At 45.4% G+C, this 18,689-nt stretch overlaps 1 protein-coding gene across 3 annotated transcripts in view; it reads right to left on the bottom strand.

The window, feature by feature from the left end:
- Window positions 1-18,689, bottom strand: part of arhgap1 (Rho GTPase activating protein 1) — a 101,843-nt gene that overhangs the window by 52,691 nt on the left and 30,463 nt on the right. For 2 of the 3 annotated variants that reach the window (XM_072518850.1, XM_072518849.1), the window contains exons 3-4: window positions 13,768-13,866; window positions 11,348-11,435 (exon numbers count right to left, since the gene is read on the bottom strand). In XM_072518850.1, coding sequence (XP_072374951.1) covers window positions 11,348-11,435; window positions 13,768-13,866 — 187 coding nt within the window. Of the gene's footprint in view, window positions 1-11,347; window positions 11,436-13,767; window positions 13,867-16,587; window positions 16,667-18,689 lie in introns of those variants that run through there. The other variant, XM_072518851.1, reaches the window with a different exon arrangement.

Below are 18,689 nucleotides of genomic sequence, written 5' to 3' on the forward strand. Positions count from 1 at the left end.
TGTTTGTGTTCCAGAATTTCCCGATCTTAAGCCCGTAAACTTTTTTTAGGAGGGTGAATGCACTGATTTTGGGATTTGTTTGGGGCGCAAAGCCCTCCGGGTGAAGAAGGTGCTTCTGGACCCAGGTCAATGGGGGGGGGGGGGGGGGCAGAGGTTGGAGGGGGCCTCGGTTTGGGCACTGATCTGTGGGAATCATAGGTTTGCTCAGTGGGAGCTGGATGGGTGGTTTCTGGGTAGCAACAGGCGGGGATTGAGCGGTTTAGGGATCTACTCGTTGAGGGCAGTTTCTCGAGCTTGGAGGGTTTGGTGGAGGAATTTGAGTTGCCCGCTGGGAATGGGTGCTAGTATTTGCAGATGAGAAATTTTGTTCGGAAGCAGGTGCCGACCTTTCCCCACCTGCCACCCCAGTGTCAAAAACAGAGGTAGGTGAGGGTAGAGTGTCAGAAATTTACATGGAGGTGATAGATTGGGAGGGGCCCCGATAGGGGTAGTGAAGCACAAGTGGGAGGAAGAGTTGGAGAGGTGGAGGTTGGGGTGTGGAAGGAGGCTTTGAGGAGGGTGAACGCATCCTTGTCATGCGCTAGGCTTAGCCTTATTTAGTTTAAGGTGGTCCACAGGGCACATATGACTGTGGCCAGGATGAGCAGGATTTTTGAAGGGGTGGAAGATAGGTGGGCAGTGTGCAGATGAGCCTGCGAATCATGTCCACATGTTTTGGGTCTATCTGAAGCTTTTTTTTTTTTTTATAAAACATATTTTATTGAGGCATTTATATATTTCCACATCAATCACAATCACAACACAAAACAAGCCAAAAGGGCTGCAAATAGCCAAATCAACTAAATACCTAACACCCCACCATCCGCTTCCCAACCTCCCTATTTTAACCCCATCCCCCAACTGCTGATATCTTAACTGTTCTCAAAGAAGTCGATGAACAGATGTCATCTCTGGGCAAACCCCTCCACAGACCCTCTAAAGGCGAACGTTATCTTCTCCAGCCTAAGAAACTCTGCAGGGTCACTGACCCACACCCCTGGTTTTGGTGGCCCCGAGTCCCACCATTCCAATAAGATCGGTCTTCAGGCCACCAGGGAGGCAAAGGCCAAGCCATTGGCCTCTCTCGCCTCCTGGAACTACCGGGTCGTCTGACACTCCAAAGATCATCAACTCTGGACTCGAGACCACCTTCGGACTCGTGACCACCTTCATCTTCAAGGCCTCTGACATAACATCGACAAATTCCTGCCAGAATCCCCAAGCTTCATTTAGACCCAAAACATGTGGACATGATTCACGGGCCGACTCGCACACTGCCCACACCTATCTTCCACCCCTTCAAAAAACCTGCTCATCCTGGCCACAGTCATATGTGCCCTGTGGACTACCTTAAACTGAATAAGGCTAAGCCTAGCGTATGATGAGGATGTACAGGTCAGAGCCACCTGGGGGAGGCCGGGAGATGCAGGAATTTCTAGATGGGCTGGAGTACCCGAGGTTAGGGGAGGGGACAGGGCTACATTAGAGGGGGCGATAGTGGAGCAGGAGATAAAAGATGCGATTGGGAGGATGCAGTCGGGGGAAGGTGGCAGGGCCAGATGGGTTTCCAGTGGAATATTATAAAAATGTCAAAGATAAGCTGGTACCGCTGATGGAGGGGATGTTTGAGAAGGCGATAGGGAAGGGGGTGTTACCACAAACTTTGGGGCAGGCATCGATTTCCCTGTTGCTTAAAAGAGATAAGGATCCGACTGAGTGTGGGTCGTATAGGCCTATACCACGTGTCGGAACCGAGTGTGTCAACACGGGGAATACTGGAGCTGCTTCGGGTGTTTGGGTCTTTCGCGGGATACAAATTAAATCTAGACAAGAGTGAATATTATGTGGTGTCTCAGCCGGGGGTTGGGGTCGGGGGGGGGGGGGGGGGGGGGGGTGTCTGCCATTCAGGGACTCACTTTAGCTATCTGGGGGTGCAGGTTGCTCAGGATTGGGGGGCTCCATAGGTACAACATTTCTAGTTAGGTGGGGAAGGTGAAAGCTGATCTGGCAAGGTGGGATGGTCTCCCTCTGTCACTGGCGGGTCGGGTACAGGTGGTTAAAATGAACGTGTTGCCGTGATTTCTGTTTATTTTCCAATGCCTGTTGATTTTCTTGCCAAAGGCAATTTTTAGAGAGATTGAAGGGATGATTACCTCGTTCATATGGGGAGGGAAGGTGGCCAGAATTAGAAAGGTGCTACTACAGAGAGGAAGGCAGGCAGGGGTTTGGGTCTTCCGAACCTGATGTATTATTATTGGGCGGCGAATGTGGAGAAGGTACGGAGCAGGGTCAGAGGGGTTGATTCCCAATGGGTCATAATGGAGGAGTTTGTGTTGGGGTTCGGGATTGAAGGCGTTAGCAACAGCGCCACTCCCAACGGCCCCAGGGAAATACTCGGAGTCCGGTAGTAATAGCTTCATTGAGAATTTGGAGGCAGTTTCGCCAACACTTCGGATTGGAGGAAGGGTCAAGGGAAATGCCGATTCGGGGGAACCATAGATTTGAGCCAGGGATGTGGGATGGAAATTTTCGGAGATGGGAGGAGAAAGCAATTAGGGCACTAAAAGATTTGTTTCTTGGGGGTCGGTTTGCAGGATTGAAGGAGCTGGGAGCGAAGTATGGGCTGGAGCAGGGAGAAATATTAAGATACATGCCGGTTCGAGACTTTGCCAGAAAGGAGATACAGAGCTTACTGGTGGAGCCGCCTCCACATTGCTGGAGGGGGTGCTGACGACAGGGGAACTGGAGAAGGGGGTAGTGTCGGTGGTTTGCGGAGGTTTTTGGAAGAGGAGAAGGCACAACTGGAAGGGATCAAAGCAAAGTGGGAGGAAGAGTTGAGAGAGGGTATGGAGGAGCAATTCTGGTGTGAGGTGCTCCAGAGGGTGAACATCTCCACCTTATGCGTGATGTTGGGGCTGATACAGCTGAGGATGGTATATAGAGCACACCTCACAAGGATGAGGAGGAGCCGGCTCTTTGAGAGGGTAGAAGGTGTGTGTGTGTGAACGTTGCGGGAGGGCCCCACAAATCACATTCATATGTTTTGGTCCTGTCCAAAGCTGGAGGATTACTGGAAGGAGGTTTTTAGGGTAATCTCTAAAGTGGTGCACGTGAAACTGGACCCGGGCCCCCGGGTGGCCATATTCGGGGTGTGGGACCAGCCAGGATTGGAAACGGGTGCGGAGGCAGATGGTGTAGCCTTCGCCTCGTTGATCACCTGAAGGTGGATCTTGTTGGGATGGAGATCAACCTCTCCACCCTGTGCCCCTGCGTGGCAAGGGGAACTGCTGGAATTCTTGACTCTTGAAAAGGTCAAATTTGAACTAAGGGGCAGGATGGAGGGGTTCTACAATTCATGGATGTTATTCATTATGCACTTACGAGAATTGGATTACATTGAGCATTGGGGTGGGGGGGGGGGGGGGGGGGGGGGGGGGATTGTATGTGTTAATGGTGACTATGCGTGATTCCTGATTCCTTTTTGTTATTTGTTTATGTTAACATGCGGGCTGCTGTTTGGGGGTATGATGGGATTGTTGTTATTGATACGGGGATTGACATTGCATTCCTTATTGGTTATTGTTTATTGTTGGTGGTTGTAAATTTGAGAGAAAATGTGAAAATGTATTTGTAGACTTTCAATAGTCGGCCTGATTTAAAATCTAGTGAAAGGGGGGCAGGCATTTGGTGAGAAGTTACAAATGACAGAATTGGGGCAGCACGGTGGCGCAGTGAGTTAGCCCTGCGGCCTCACGGCGCCAAGGTCCCAGGTTCGATCCCGGCTCTGGGTCACTGTCCGCGTGGAGTTTGCACATTCTCTCCGTGTTTGCGTGGGTTTCGCCCCCACAACCCAAAAATGTGCAAGCTAGGTGGATTGGCCACGCTAAATTGCCCCTTAATTGGAAAAATATGAATTGGGTATTCGAAATTTATAAATAAATAAATGACAGAACAGATGGAGAAGCATGAGGTTGCATTCACCAATCTTAGACAAGTCTTAACAACAACGTCAGTAATAGGGTAACCAGATTTTACTTGCCCCATTCTACATACATGACCATAATAATGGGAATTACTACACTGCCGTACTGACCCAACAATATGGAGATTATAAGTGACCTGTAATCTGTTACTTCAACAGGCAATTAGCAGTTGCTGCTGGATATAGGAAATCCATATAGAACACCCTCGTGCAGATTCTGATCATGGGAAGATTGAAAATGATCTCAGACGGTAGAAGGGCTCAAGGGGAGTGTCTATTATTTAAATGAGTGGATTACAGTAGTTAAGGACAAGAGGCACAACCAAGAGGGATATATGAACATTGAGGAAAGGAATATGTATGTGATGTGCAGATTGGAGTTGAGGAAGCGAGTAGGGCAGGAGGAGGCCATTGCGATCCTGTTTGTCGACGGGATACAGCGGAGTGAATGAAGAGCCAAGATCAGGATGAGCGACAGTTGAACAAGGCGGGACAAAATTACAAGTGGAATCTATTTGACAATAACGAGAACAATGATGATGTAAAAAAAAAAACCTGACGTTTAAAGGAATTTTAAGAAAAAAAGCATAGTTTAGCTCGTGTCCATGGACACGAGGACAAAATCACTTTTGAAGAAGAGATGAACCGGACATTTATAAAAATCTGAAAGCCAACAAGACTGTTGTTTGAATTTGGGACAATTCTGGGATGTAGAATGACAATGTAATTCAGCAAGTTATGTTTAAAAAATGATGTAATTTAAGACAACCAAAATGGTGCTGCCTGGAATCAAATGAAAATGCTTGATTTGTGTTTTAAACATGAAGATTGAATCATAGATGTTTACAGCATGGAAACAGGCCCTCGACCCAGCTTGTCCATGTGGCCCAGTTTCTATCACCAAGCTAGTCCCACTTGCCCGCATTCGGCCCATATCCCTCTATACCCACTCTGCCCATGTAATTGTCTAACTGTTTTTCAAAGGAAAAAATTGCACCCGCCTCTACCACTGCCTCTGGCAGCCCGTTCCAGATGCTCACCACCCTCTGTGGTGTGAAGAAATTTCCCCTCTGGTCTTTTTTGTATCTCTCCCCTCACCTTAAACCTATGCCCTCTAGTTCTCGATTCCTCCATCTTTGGGAAAAGATATCGACTATCTACCTTATCTATGCTCCTCATTATTTTATAGACCATTATAAAATCACCCCTATGCTCCAGGGAAAAAAGTCCCGGCCGGTCCAGCCTCTCCTTATAACTCAGGCTCTAGATATTTTATTGGACTGCAAGATTTCTCCAGGGCTCATGGTTGGGATAGGGTTAAGTAATTGAGGTAGATAGAGGCAGGAAATTAAAACAGCAAATGGGAATAGGAATAATGGACGGGATTCTCCCAGCGCGCCGGGCCAGAGAATCCCTGCCACCACGCCACGCCGCCGGCACAGGATTCTCCACGAAGCGGAGAATCGGCGCCATTGGCGCGCGGACCGCTCTACGCAGCCGGGCCGCCGATTCGCCGGCCCAGATGGCTGCTCTAGAAAGGCAGAGTCCCGCCGGCACCGGCCACACCTGGTCACAGCCGGCGGGAACTCTGCGCGCAGGGTCGGGGGGCAGCCTGTTTTTTGGGGGGGGGGGGAGGAGACCTCCAACCCCAGGAGAGGCCTCCGATGGGACCTGGCCCAGTGATTGGGGCCCACCGATCGGCGGGCTGGCCTCTCGCTCCCCGGGCCTACTTCCGTACGCAATGGCCCCTGAACTCCCACGCAATGTTGCGTCGGAGCCGGCACGTTGAGGGAGGCCACCGCGCATTCGCGGGTTGGCACGGCACACAGTTCACGCCGGGATGGGAGGCTGGAGAGGCGTGAACCGCTCCAGCGCCATTCTAGCCCCCTGTAGGGGCCAGAATCGGTACTCCCAGCGGCCCGTTCACGCCGTCGTGAAACGCGGTGGCGTTTCCGACGGCGTGGACACTCTGCCGCCGAATGGTAGAATCCCGCCCAGTGGGTGCAATTCAATGGAATTTTTCAATCTGGCATGAATATGAAGGGGAAAGTCTGGAGGATGCTGATTAATTGATAAACTTTCTCTTGGTAATGCAGCACGGTAGCACAGTGGCTAGCACAGTTGCTTGACAGCTCCTGGGTCCCAGGTTCGATTCCGGCTTGGGTCACTGTCTGTGCGGAGTCTGCACGCCCTACCCGTGACTGCGTGGGTTTCCTCCGGGTGCTCCGGTTTCCTCCCACAGTCCAAAGATGTGCAGGTTAGGTGGATTGGCCATGCTGAATTGCACTTCGTGTCCAAAAAAGGTGAGGTGGGATTACGGGGATAGGGTGGAAGTGTGGGCTTAGGTAGGGTGCTCTTTCCAAGGGCCGGTGCCAACTCGATGGGCCGAATGGCCGGCTTCTGCACTGTAAATTCTATGAATGCTTGTGTCCTTGTTTAGGTTTTTGCTTGTGTCCATGTTTAGGTTTTTATTTAAGAGAACAAAGTTTGTTACCCTGGCCACCATCTGGACCATATGTGGAGAGAGAAGTAACAACTTTGAGGTCTTTTGATAAGATCTCCAAAGATTCAAGAATGTGTGGTATGACATTTGGGGCACTGCATAAGTGTGCAGCTGAGTTATATGTGAAGTAACTAATAGGCAAGAAACTAGTCCAAAATAGACCCTTTCAAGGGATTGAAACTCCTTGCCATTATGCATTGAAGAGCAGGCCCCATGCATACACACTACTTGGCAAAAAGCATGGCATGAAATGGTTAATGGGATCAATAGAACAAAACAAACCATAAAGTGATCAAATCACTGACACATACTCCATAGAGAAACTGACTTTAAAATAATGTCAAAATGAGCACAATTGAAGTGACAGGGTACATTATTCGGATAAGAACAAGAAAGAGCCTAGTAGCAAGTAAACTTGGTGAGGTGTATCCACAAGATGAATACAGATGAATGGAAAGCTGGAGAATATTTTAAGAGCATGCATGATATTATTTTGAATGATATTGAGTGAGATGATCTGCAAATGGGGGGGTGTCAGAGAGAAAGGGCTATCAATCCAATTATTCAGAGATCACATTCAAGTTACAATAGATTATGGAATAAACTGGAATTTAACACAAGTTATGTGAAGAGCAAACTGGAATCTAAACCTAAAACAAAGAAGTGAATTTTCTCCCTGCATAGATCACCCTACTCAAGGGCTAGAGAAAGAAAGTGACCAAGAATAATAATGAGAAAAGGGGTGGAAGAGTAAGATCGCACCCTGTGAAAACTGGAACCGTGTTATACGTTACTCACTGGTTGAAATCACATTTAATCCACATAGGAAGCAAACAACGAAATTAATAACACACAAGTGGTCAAAGTTTGTTTGTGAGTTACAATGATGCAAGCGAAGCCAGTCTAGTATCCACACTTACAGGAAGAAACACAGTAAGACAGACAGCATGAATAGAATAGAATAGAATAGAATTTACAGTGCAGAAGGAGGCCATTCAGCCCATCGAGTCTGCACCGACCCTTGGAAAGAGCCTCCCTAAGCCCAAACCGCCAATCTATCCCCGTAACCCAGTAACCCCACCTAACCTTTTTGGACACTAAGGCCAATCCACCTAATCTGCACATCTTTGGACTGTGGGAGGAAACCGGAGCACCCGGAGGAAATCCACACAGACACGGGAAGACCGTGCAGACTCCGCACAGACAGTGACCCAAGACAGGAATCGAACCTGGAACCCTGGAGCTGTAAAGCAACTGTGCTAACCATTGTGCTACCGTGCCGCCAAAACTCTAGCAGTGGAGTTATTATGTGGGGCATCAAATGCCCAGGCAATCTCAGCCTCAAGGTAGAGAAACCAATGTTAAATAATTTAGTTTAGTTTAGTTAACACATAATGAGTGGGATGGTCCCGAGGGTGATGGTCCCACAAGTAACTGACAATTGCATGTACCGGATTGCTCCAGAATCCCAAATAAGACATAAAAAGACCATAATAGGAGATATTGGGGGACTATTTGGATGTGCAAACCCGGTAGTCAACTCAGTACAATTATTCAAACTATACAGCTACTCCTCTTGGGTCTCTAGAGAAGTCGGAAAGGGGCTACAGTATGGAGCTTATGGGACCGAATACTAAGCATTATATAGACGCACAGGCCAAAGGAAGTGCGTGCAATAACTTAGCCCAAGACTTGCTAGTGGGTGTTCGTTCAGGATTTAAGATTCAGGACTATTCCCCAACATTTATTGGTCTCCTTGTACAAATTACATTTTCTTAACATCCACCGAGAGACATGAAATGGTGGCCACTTGACCAGCTGGGGAACAGAGAAAGGGGGCTGAGTTTACCGAGCCGGGTCTAAAGGACCTGTAAGGAGGATCTGACATATGTAAGCTGCAGAATTTTGCCCAGAATCGACAACACCCCAGGGTAGGTGGTCCAACAAGTCATGCAGAGATTGCTCAAGATTATGTCAGGCGCTCCAAAGAACAGACCTGTAACGGACAAGCACAGGTGAACCTAGCTGCCCAGACCCACCAGACTGAAACAATCAGGGACAGACCATTGGTGGGATTTATTTGTTCTGGGAACGGTAGGAAATCATTTTACTGGCTGGTGGGAAATAACCAGGATAGGGATGACAATTGCCATGGGAATATTACTCTTATGGACAACCATTCTGTGCTGCCTGCAACGTAAAATGCATACGGCCACAGTAACATCCCATCATGTACCCATGGCACATTTGCAAGTGGAAAAAGGGGAAGGATTAGCAGCTGACATTCACAGCAAGGTAGTTTAGGATGCCTCCCAGTATCTGAAGGGCTGGCCAGTATTCCCAACACCATATTAGCCCGTTTGGGTAAAACCAAAGGCCAGACAGGAGGGACTGAAGAGGAAAATTTGGGCATCTTTAGATATCAGAGCATATACTGCAACCATTTTAAAACCTACATTTCCACCATTTTACTGGAGAAGTTGAATTCTTCTATTGAGACTATGGTACTGCTACGTGGAACAGATATTACAAGGATACAGTGTGTCTCTGAGAAGCCAGTTTTCAGGCAAAGAAACTGCACGTTACAATTCAAGGTCTATTCTACAATGTGTAACAAGGTACCATTGTGATGGCCCCACTAAGCCTGCTGATAGAAAAAGGGATTTATTATCTACACCCAGATATTGGACCACCGATATCATTAATTGCAAGACAACATACGTACCTAAGTAATGATTGGATAGTTTAATTAAGCATGCGGACTTTTAATGTGATTGGTTAAGTATTCTCATGATGTAACCTTAATCAATAGTCATGACTGGACATAGATAACTAATAACAAATGATTGGTATATGCTAATGTCTTGTAATCGAATCTCAAAGTATAACTATCTGTACAACTCTTGAATCAGGGCTTTTTAGTGTCCTAATTAGAATGCCTATAACCCTCGCTATAGCTTATAAATAAAGGCTAGTTTTAACTCCAAGTATCTTCGTCTGGTCTTTCATGAGAAAGGGTGAAGTACACTTCAGTAAAACAGCTGTATACTTTTCTCTCAACACTAGTAATGTGCTTATTTTTTACCGTGAAAACAAATACAAAATATTTGTTCAAACTCTGTCCATAGAATCCTTACAGTACAGAAGGAGGCCATTCATCCCACTGAGTCTGCAGTGAGCCTCTGAAAGAGCACCTTACCTAGGCCCACTCACCCGGCCTACCCTCTTAACCTCATCTAACCTGCACATCTTTGGACTGTGGGAGGAATCCAGAACACCCGGAGGAAATCAACGCAGATACGGGGAGAAAATGCAAACTCTACAGGCAGTCACCAAGGTCGGAATTGAACCCGGGTCCCTGGCGCCGAGAGACAGCAGTGCTAACCACTGTGGCACCATGCCGCCCACTGTTATTTAAACAATGTTGGTCACCATAGCAATGAGCGAGATTCTCATTTATTGGCTCGTTTTAAGGTCCTGCATGAAATATTTTTTGGACAGCTTTGATATAGCCCTCACAGCATGGGTACCACAGCACCACACCTGCCTCCAACTGACACAAAATTGGCAACTCGAGAGGGGCCTCTGGATGGCTGGTGTGAAAGATAGCTTCCGTACTAATGAGACAACTCTCCTGAAGATAGTTGAGGTACGTTGTTGGATCATAATAGAAATATCTGAACTGCTATATTGGCCTGGGGAATACTTAATGTAGACAGTCTGTATCCAAAACGTATAGTTTTCTACGCCCCCAGTATTATCAATGCTTCAACAAGAAGAAGAAAAATACAGGAGCAGTTTGTGTCCATCTGAATTCAGTTCAAACAAAAACCTGCACTTCTTCCTGAACAATGGTGATTAAAGATGAATGTGGTTGTGATGAGGCAGTCACAGGATCAAGCAGCCCATGAGCATAATTAGGTTAACCCTTGCAGCAGGTTTAACAGCGGACAAAGGCAATGCTGGCAGAGAGGGAGGGGGGGGGGGCAGCTATGAGGGTATTAGCTGCTGACTCAGACTCGGTTCAATATCTCAAACTTGCTGATTATTCAAAAGCACTGGATTGCTGGGCTAGTCAGCACAACAATATCAAATCCATTGCATACCCACAAGTTCCACATTATGAGGTCAATTTTATAACACTGCTCACTCTACTTCCCCACAGGCTTTCTCGCTGTTGGCTTATGATGAGGGTTGAGTATTATGGGCACTCAATCAGCCATTCTCCACAGGTGAACCCAAGATGGGAGAGGTGTTTGGCCATGGGGGCTTCACAGTTCAAGGTACCCAGGTCCAAAAACACTTCAATGGACAGTGGAGAACAGCAAGAATCCTGCCAAGATATGCCCGATCCTAGGAAAGCTGAGGATAATGACAGTATCTCCCCCACCCCTGCTCCACTTGCTAACTAATTGATCTTGTGCTGGTTTTAATTTAATTGTGTGGGAGGTCCATTTTTAAGTTCTTCCAACAGTGAGTTTCATTAAAATTGAATTTGACCTTTGAAAATTCTACTTGCTGTTCCATTAATTCTTGGCCATAATGCTTTTTCAAAAGAACTGGCCGTGACTTGCACCAATCCATGCATAAATTCAACTTTACAATCAGGTGCTTCAACATGCGGAGAGCAGACTAGGCTGTTGATACTGGATGAAGAATGCTCTACCTCTGTTAAGATTCTCCCTCCTGATTGCATCATATCCGTCGAACAAAATAAGGAGGGAGAAGAGTCAAGATGCACTCAAAGGACCATTCAAGCTGCACTTTTAGGGCGTGGAATTTTACAAGACTATAGGACAATGCATGTCTTTTGGAAAACTCACTTAAGCAGTAGGGAGTGGTCCAATTGGTAACTGGGAGGCATCCGACAGGCGCTGAATACGATCACCTTTCTGCCAAAGTTGTCATCCCCTGTAGGAATAGGCATGATTAGTCAGTTCATTTAACACAAACCAATGCTCTCTCCAGTAAACCTGTCAGAGCGGAGGCAGGAAGCAAATCTTTAAAATTCACACATCAAAACAGAAAATTCTGGAAATACGCAGCTCTATAAATCAGTTTTCCTTTTGTCTCACATTCAAAGATCATCAAAGGAGTTTCTTAATGCCTTGGTTAATTAATAAATCTCTCAAAATCAGAGACCTGCTTATTTGGACCCAACCAACTCTTACCTCTATGTCCTAGTATCCTGACTCCACCCATGTGCTGCGACCCCTCCTCACACACATCCCACCAGCTCTCCGGCACTGTAATGCCCTCGATGCAGCTGCTCCACTGCCCACAACTTTAGGGACATTAATACAAGAGCATGCAAAAGCCATGTTTGTCTGTGGAAAACTGCACAGGAACAATGGAAAATTGTTTCATTTTGATGTGTCAGCAAATAGGTGAATGGGACAATCACATGGAGTAGCTGAGGCAATGATACATTTAAGGGGAAGCAAGCTAAGCAGGAGGGAGAATGGTACAGAAGGATATATTGATGGGGTTAAATGAAATTGGCTGGGAGGAGGCTTCTGTACAGCTTATACAGCGGTAAAGACCAATTGGACCCAATGGCCTATTTTTGTCCTGTACAATCTATGTAATCTTTTGCAAATATTTGAAAATATTTTCCCTCACACAAAACCTAAAGCTCCAGACTAAAGGAAATGCAGTATGCTGACTCGACACAAACAATTCAGCAAATTACTGGCCAGTTCCACAACACTTCCTCAATGAAAGAAGCAATGTTTTCAAGAACTTTGAATCTGGGGCTCTTGTGGTGAAAAACTACCATAAAAGGGAACAGTCCTTTTAGACCATCAATCAGGCACAACAGACTGAACCACATGGGGCTAAGACTCAACCTGTGTTTCATCACATGGTGAAAAATGGGTGTGACCCGATGGGAGACAATGCGCACACAACATCAGAAGATCAGAAACTCTACCAGTGTAGATTACTCAACAAGGTAGAAGGAGCCTTTCTCTCAGTGGTAACATTCCAGTAAAAACAGAAAGGTTTGAATCTCACTCCAGATTGTATAGGCAATGGTAGTCCACTCCAACTTGGAATTATGGGGTGATATCCAATGAGATATCAGTATCTAGTGGATATTGGTGGGACACATTCCTTTCACTGTATGGGTTCAGAGTCAGGACACACTCCTTTCACTGTATGGGTTCAGAGTCAATCAAACCCTCCTGCCAAAAAGGACAACTGTAGATGGTTACAGCCATGGAAGCAGTGTCATGTTACTGGCTGTGCAAACTGCTGATCAAGCTCCAAATCCTTTCATGGCTTCACATTATTCTACAAGGGGGAAAGCATGAAGCAATGGGAACAACTAGCTTCGTCAGGACACACCACAAACGTGGTGATGGTTGCTGCCGCATCAAACACCTCAGTAACTAAATAAATATTGGGAGAGTGGTAATGGATTCCCTTGGTTTACGAGCAACAAAATAGATTTCCACATCCCCGGTCTGGGCACACCGAGCGATAAATTGGAGCATCAGAAGAGAGACAGATTCTCTAAGAAGGTTGCAAAGTTTTGATAAGAGAGGATGCAGAGAGAGTGTTTCACTTTGCGAGGAAAGCATAACTAGAGGCTATCAGTTAATAAGACCATAAGACATAGGAGCAGAATTAGGCCACTCGGCCCATCGAGTCTGCTCCGCCATTCAATCATGGCTGATATTTTTCTCATCGTCATAACCCTTCTCCCCATAATCCCCGAACCCCTTTCTGATCAAAAACCTATCTATCTCTGTCTTAAAGATAAAGTTAAGATAGTCACCAAGGAATCCATTAGGGAACTTAAGATCTGTTTAAGGGGAAACTAGACAAGCCTTTAAGTGAGAAAGGAATAGATTGTTAAGATGATAGATTTAGAATAGAAAAGGGAGGAGACTGGAGTGGAACAACAGCATGAACTGGTTGGGCCAAATCGCCTGTCCGTGTATATATAGTACACACACACACATAGTATAATTTTTATATATATATGCTATGTAATCTATGTAGAAGAGACAAGAAGTAATTTTAAGAATTCCTTTTCCATAGGTAGAAACAAGTGGAGGAAGAACTCACAGCAAATAATATTCCATCATTTTAATACTGCAGGTCTGACAGGCACAAGGAGTTACATCAAAAATGTCTCATTTGGAGTGGTCCCTCTTCCTTATCCCCCTCCCTAATTCCATTTGAAACAATAACAAATAGATGGTAATTACAGTTCAGGATTATTTCATAGACCTACCTGCTACCTCCACAATTTGGCGTCTTGCAATGTCATAGTATGGATCGTCCCACTTCAAATCGGAGGGAGGATCAACAATTTCTGGTGAGCATTCTTTGCCTAGTTAAAATTAAGAGAACATTTAGTGTCCATACATGCTAATCATATTTCTATCTGTCATGATATTCAAACACACACATCATGATAGACAGACCAACAAACCAATTAGCACACATAACACGACAGCCAATCACAGACAAGGGCACACAACACCACACTATCTGCTTAATTTTCCACTTCCCCCATAAATATAGACAGGGTATATATTTTATTATGATGTGTTAGGAGATGGGTTCTACATGGAGCAAAGTGTAGGTAGGTGCCTAAGTCAACTCAGGGTGAAGCCAACTATCAACTTAAAAAAGATGAAAAATCTATATTAAGTGTAAGAATCCCTTGGTTTTTTTCTCAATATTATTTTCTTTAAAGTTTGAAATTGAAAGATAGAAAATGTGTAAATTTTTTTAAAATAAATTTATAGAGTATCCAATTCTTTTTTTCCAATTAAGAGGCAATTTAATGTGGCCAATTCACCTACCCTGTACGCCTTTGTGTTGTGAGTGGTGAGACCCACGCAGACACGGGGAGCATGTGCAAACACAGACAGTGACCCGGAGCCGATATCGAACCCGGGTCCTCAGCGCCGGTCCGACTGCAATTTTGATATTTTTTTCAAAATCAGTTTGTCAGCTGAAAAAGGACAATATCTGCACCTTCTTCCTCAGCAGGTGCACATGTCTCAGTGTGCAGCAGTATGATTCTCAATGCAATAATCATAATAATAATCTTTTATTATCATAATAATCTTTTATTATTGTCACAAGTAGGCTCATATTAACACTGCAATGAAGTTACTGTGAAAAACGGTGTGCCTGTTCGGGTACACCGAGGGAGAATTCAGAATGTCCAAATTACCTAACAGCCCATCTTTCGGGACTTGTGGAAGGAAACCGGAGCACCCGGAGGAAACCCACGCAGACTCCTCACAAACAATGACGCAAGCCGGGAATTGAACCTGGGACCCTGGCGCTGTGAAGCAACAGTGCTAACCACTGTGCTACCATGCTGCACAACTCAAGTGTATTTCCTCAACCTAGAGCAGTATTTAAATTACTGATTCGTCCCAAATGATTTCACAATAAACTGGAATATGAATTTTGTAACCCGAGGTATATTGCGATGAACACTCTTTTAATTGTTTATTTTTTATTTCAAAAATGGTGGGACAGGCGGAGATAAAGAAACACACTCATTCACTCATACACACTTACAGAAGGGCGATTACAAAACCTGCTTTTTTGTTTCTGTAAGAATTTGGAAACAGCCATTATTTTAGAGATTTATGAATCACATAAATCAATAAATCTTGGTGCAAATTTCTAAAGGAAGGCTTTGGGAAAAGAGCAGGGAGTTAACCAATTGGATAGCTCTTTCAACGAGCTGAATGGCCGCATCTGCTACAGGATTCTACAAATGGCTGTTTATAAATTCTCTTGAATAAAGAAAAACAAGGTAGTTGTGATAATCACAGCAAACCATCAATGATTTATATTCAAGAAATGAAAAACATCACTGGGCAGAGCTCTCTCAAACTTGTTACCAAACTCTTTCATTACTAATGTTCAGAATTAAGGTGATGCCAGCAGTGGAGGGTGGGGCGTGTGAGCAGAGCTGGGGAGATGGTGGGATGTGAGCTTACCATTAATAATAGTTGCAGGTCAGGTTAAAAACACAAAGCAACTTAACTGAAGGCAACTCAAGGGGCATGTCATCATGTGAGGGGACATGGCATCACTGGAATTACATCTTTACCACTGGGGCTCACTATTCACCTCATTGATGATTCCCAGCTGCAAGTTCAGTAAGGACATTCTTTAAAATGCAGTCAGTGGCATAAGCCGCAACTTCACTGGTCAGCACAGACATGGTGGGCTGAATGGCCTCCTTCTGCACCGTAATTTTTCTATGGTTCTATCCAGGTCAATAAACGGAATTTCACAGCCCTCTCACGGTGGAAGCGGGGACTAGAAAATGCAGTGAGCCATTCAAAGGTCCATCGACTTCGGTGGGACTGGAAGATCGCACTGATGAGTGTCTCAATGTTGGACGTTTGGTCTTTTCCTGTCTTTTTCATTAACATCCATATTGACTGCAAATTTCAGTACAGCAAGTCCTAAAAATAACTCCCAACCCTTATTCTCCTCAAGGTGATAAGTCTTATTACCTCTGCTTACTAGCAGCCATCAGTACTGTGCTGTAGTTACGCTTGGTGTCCTGAGGCCAGTCAGTGGAGATTTGCAGGACAAATGGAAAGCAGCCAAATTCAATCTGACTTTCATCCAGCATAATAGATTTGGGTGCCACGCAAGAGCCCCAGATACTCATCTCCATCTTTCTTGCACAATGCTCAGGAGCAGTTGGATTACTGACTGTGATCAGTTAACTTGAACCTGCAACCTTACATTGAGCTGCCTGATGGCTCAGTGTTCTCCTGAATTGTGCCCTTAGCCCAGTGGGAAATAAAGAGGAACTCCAGCCTTCCTGTTATTCATCAAAACCACACTTTGAGTGCCACAGCAATCATGTAGCCTACCTTGCCCAGAAAAGTTGAAATGAATAGCTTCACGTGCCTCCATAACCACAATCAAAGTCACTTCTGGTGTGGTTCCTCGAAACAGCTGATCTTCAGAGGCCTTAATATTGTTTCATGTACAAAGCTAAAATTTTGTAACTGGACTCTCACAAGGCACCAATTAAACTAGTCGAAATGACTTTTCTTACCTAGTTTGTCCTCAGATGAGAAGAATTTGCGCAGTAAGGACCAACATATACAGTCAAACGGCATTCTACTGTGAGCAGGTGGTAGCTCAGGGTGACTGAGTCAGAATGGGATTGGTCACCAAGATTGACTGACAACACGAGGAGCCAATCAGTGATGGATACACACTGGTGATGTCACAATAGACAACATCCTCCTCTCTGCTCTTCTGACCCAAAGGCCAAAAGTATTAATCTGGAGTGAGAACTGATGCAAACATACTCAAATGGGAGATCATAGACATTCTATCAGTTTTAGAGGCTGTAAGGTAACTTAGGAAGGCAAAATTAAAGACAAAATTCAATTTTACAATTTTGGCAAATGCCAATTGGTCATCCTGATTCACAAGTTAATTGGGAGCAAACACTGAAGCAATCAAAAGGAATTTCCACTAGGATCCATAATTTCTTCAACATTCTTAATAAGAAGTCTTACATGTTGATTTATTAAGAGTTGAAATGAAATGTGGGTTAAATTGGACAAAAAACTTTGAAGACTGTGAAGAAATTGCTCCAAAACTCGCATTAACAGTCATGCATTTGGCGATTACGATGTTTTCTTGCTGAGAATGTTAAATCTATTGAATTAATTGTTCCCAATTATGATATATGCATTTCCTTTCATTTACTTTATCAACTGGTATGCTAGCACTCAGTGGCACTTAATCAAACCATACCCAGCACCTTCAGGAGCCTGTGTTGAGAATACAGGCTGACATACGAGAGCAAGAATATTTTGCAGTGGAAATTTCTTCTTGCTACCCTCCATGGTGCAATGATTCTTTAAACAACATGCCTCAAAATGTTTTCTCATCGATTAATTCTCCCCCTTGTTTCATTACTTCTGTTGGAGGTACTGACTCTTGCTTATGAACAGTCCCATTATTGTTTTTTTTATTTGTATTGGTGGGAAAGCAGAATGTCAACCTGTTCATTGACGGGACGTTTGCGAGCTTAGGGGCGCTGGAGGAGAAGTTTGGGCTACCCCCGGGAAACGCTTTCAGGTACATGCAAGTGAGGGCATTTGTGAGGCGACAGATGAGCGAATTTCCGCTACTCCCGACACAGGGGATTCAAGACAGGGTGATCTCAGGCGTATGGGTCGGGGAGGGCAAGGTGTCGGCGATATACCAGGAGATGAAAGAAGAGGGGGAGGCTTTGGTAGATGAGCTGAAGGGTAAATGGGAGGAGGGGTTGGGGGAGGAGATTGAGGAGGGGCTATGGGCTGATGCCCTAAGTAGGGTTAATTCCTCTTCCTCGTGTGCCAGGCTTAGCCTGATACTATTTAAGGTGGTTCATAGAGCGCATATGACGGGGGCGAGGCTGAGTAGGTTCTTTGGGGTGGAGGACAGATGTGGGAGGTGCTCAGGAAGTCCGGCGAACCATGTCCATATGTTTTGGTCATGCCCGGCACTGGAGGGGTTCTGGAGGGGACTGGCGGGAACAATATCTAAGGTGGTGAAAGTCCTGGTCAAGCCAAGCTGGGGGCTAGCACTATTTGGAGTAGTGGACGAGCCGGGAGTGCAGGAGGCGAAAGAGGCCGGTATTCTGGATTTGCGTCTATTCCTAGTAGCCCGGCGAAGGATCTTGCTAATGTGGAAGGAGGTGAAGCCCCCCAGCGTGGAGGCCTGGATAAATGATATGGCTGGGTTCATCAAGTTGGAAAGGATAGTTTGCCTTGAGAGGGTCTGCGCAGGGGTTCTACAGGCGGTGGCAACCGTTCCTAGATCATCTCGCGGAGTGTTAGATAAAGGCGGACAGCAGCAACAGCAACCCAGAGAGGGGGGGGGGGGGGGGGGGGGGGGGGGGGAAGAGACATCGTTCGGGGGGGGCATGTGAGCAAGAAAGCCCATGAATGATCCGGAAGTTGACATGTACGGGAAGAATCATTGTACAAAGTTCTGTATTTTATTGACTTGCCATTTCATGTCTTGCCACGCGAGTTCTTTTTCTGTTCTTTGTTACGGGGGTTTGTTTGTAAGGTGGAAAATATTGTTCTTGAAAAATTCTTAATAAAAACATATTTTTTTAAAAAGGGAAAGCAGCATGTCAGGGAACAGCCCATT

The sequence above is a fragment of the Scyliorhinus torazame genome, chromosome 10 (genome assembly GCF_047496885.1).
Source record: "Scyliorhinus torazame isolate Kashiwa2021f chromosome 10, sScyTor2.1, whole genome shotgun sequence".
Taxonomy (NCBI): domain Eukaryota; kingdom Metazoa; phylum Chordata; class Chondrichthyes; order Carcharhiniformes; family Scyliorhinidae; genus Scyliorhinus; species Scyliorhinus torazame.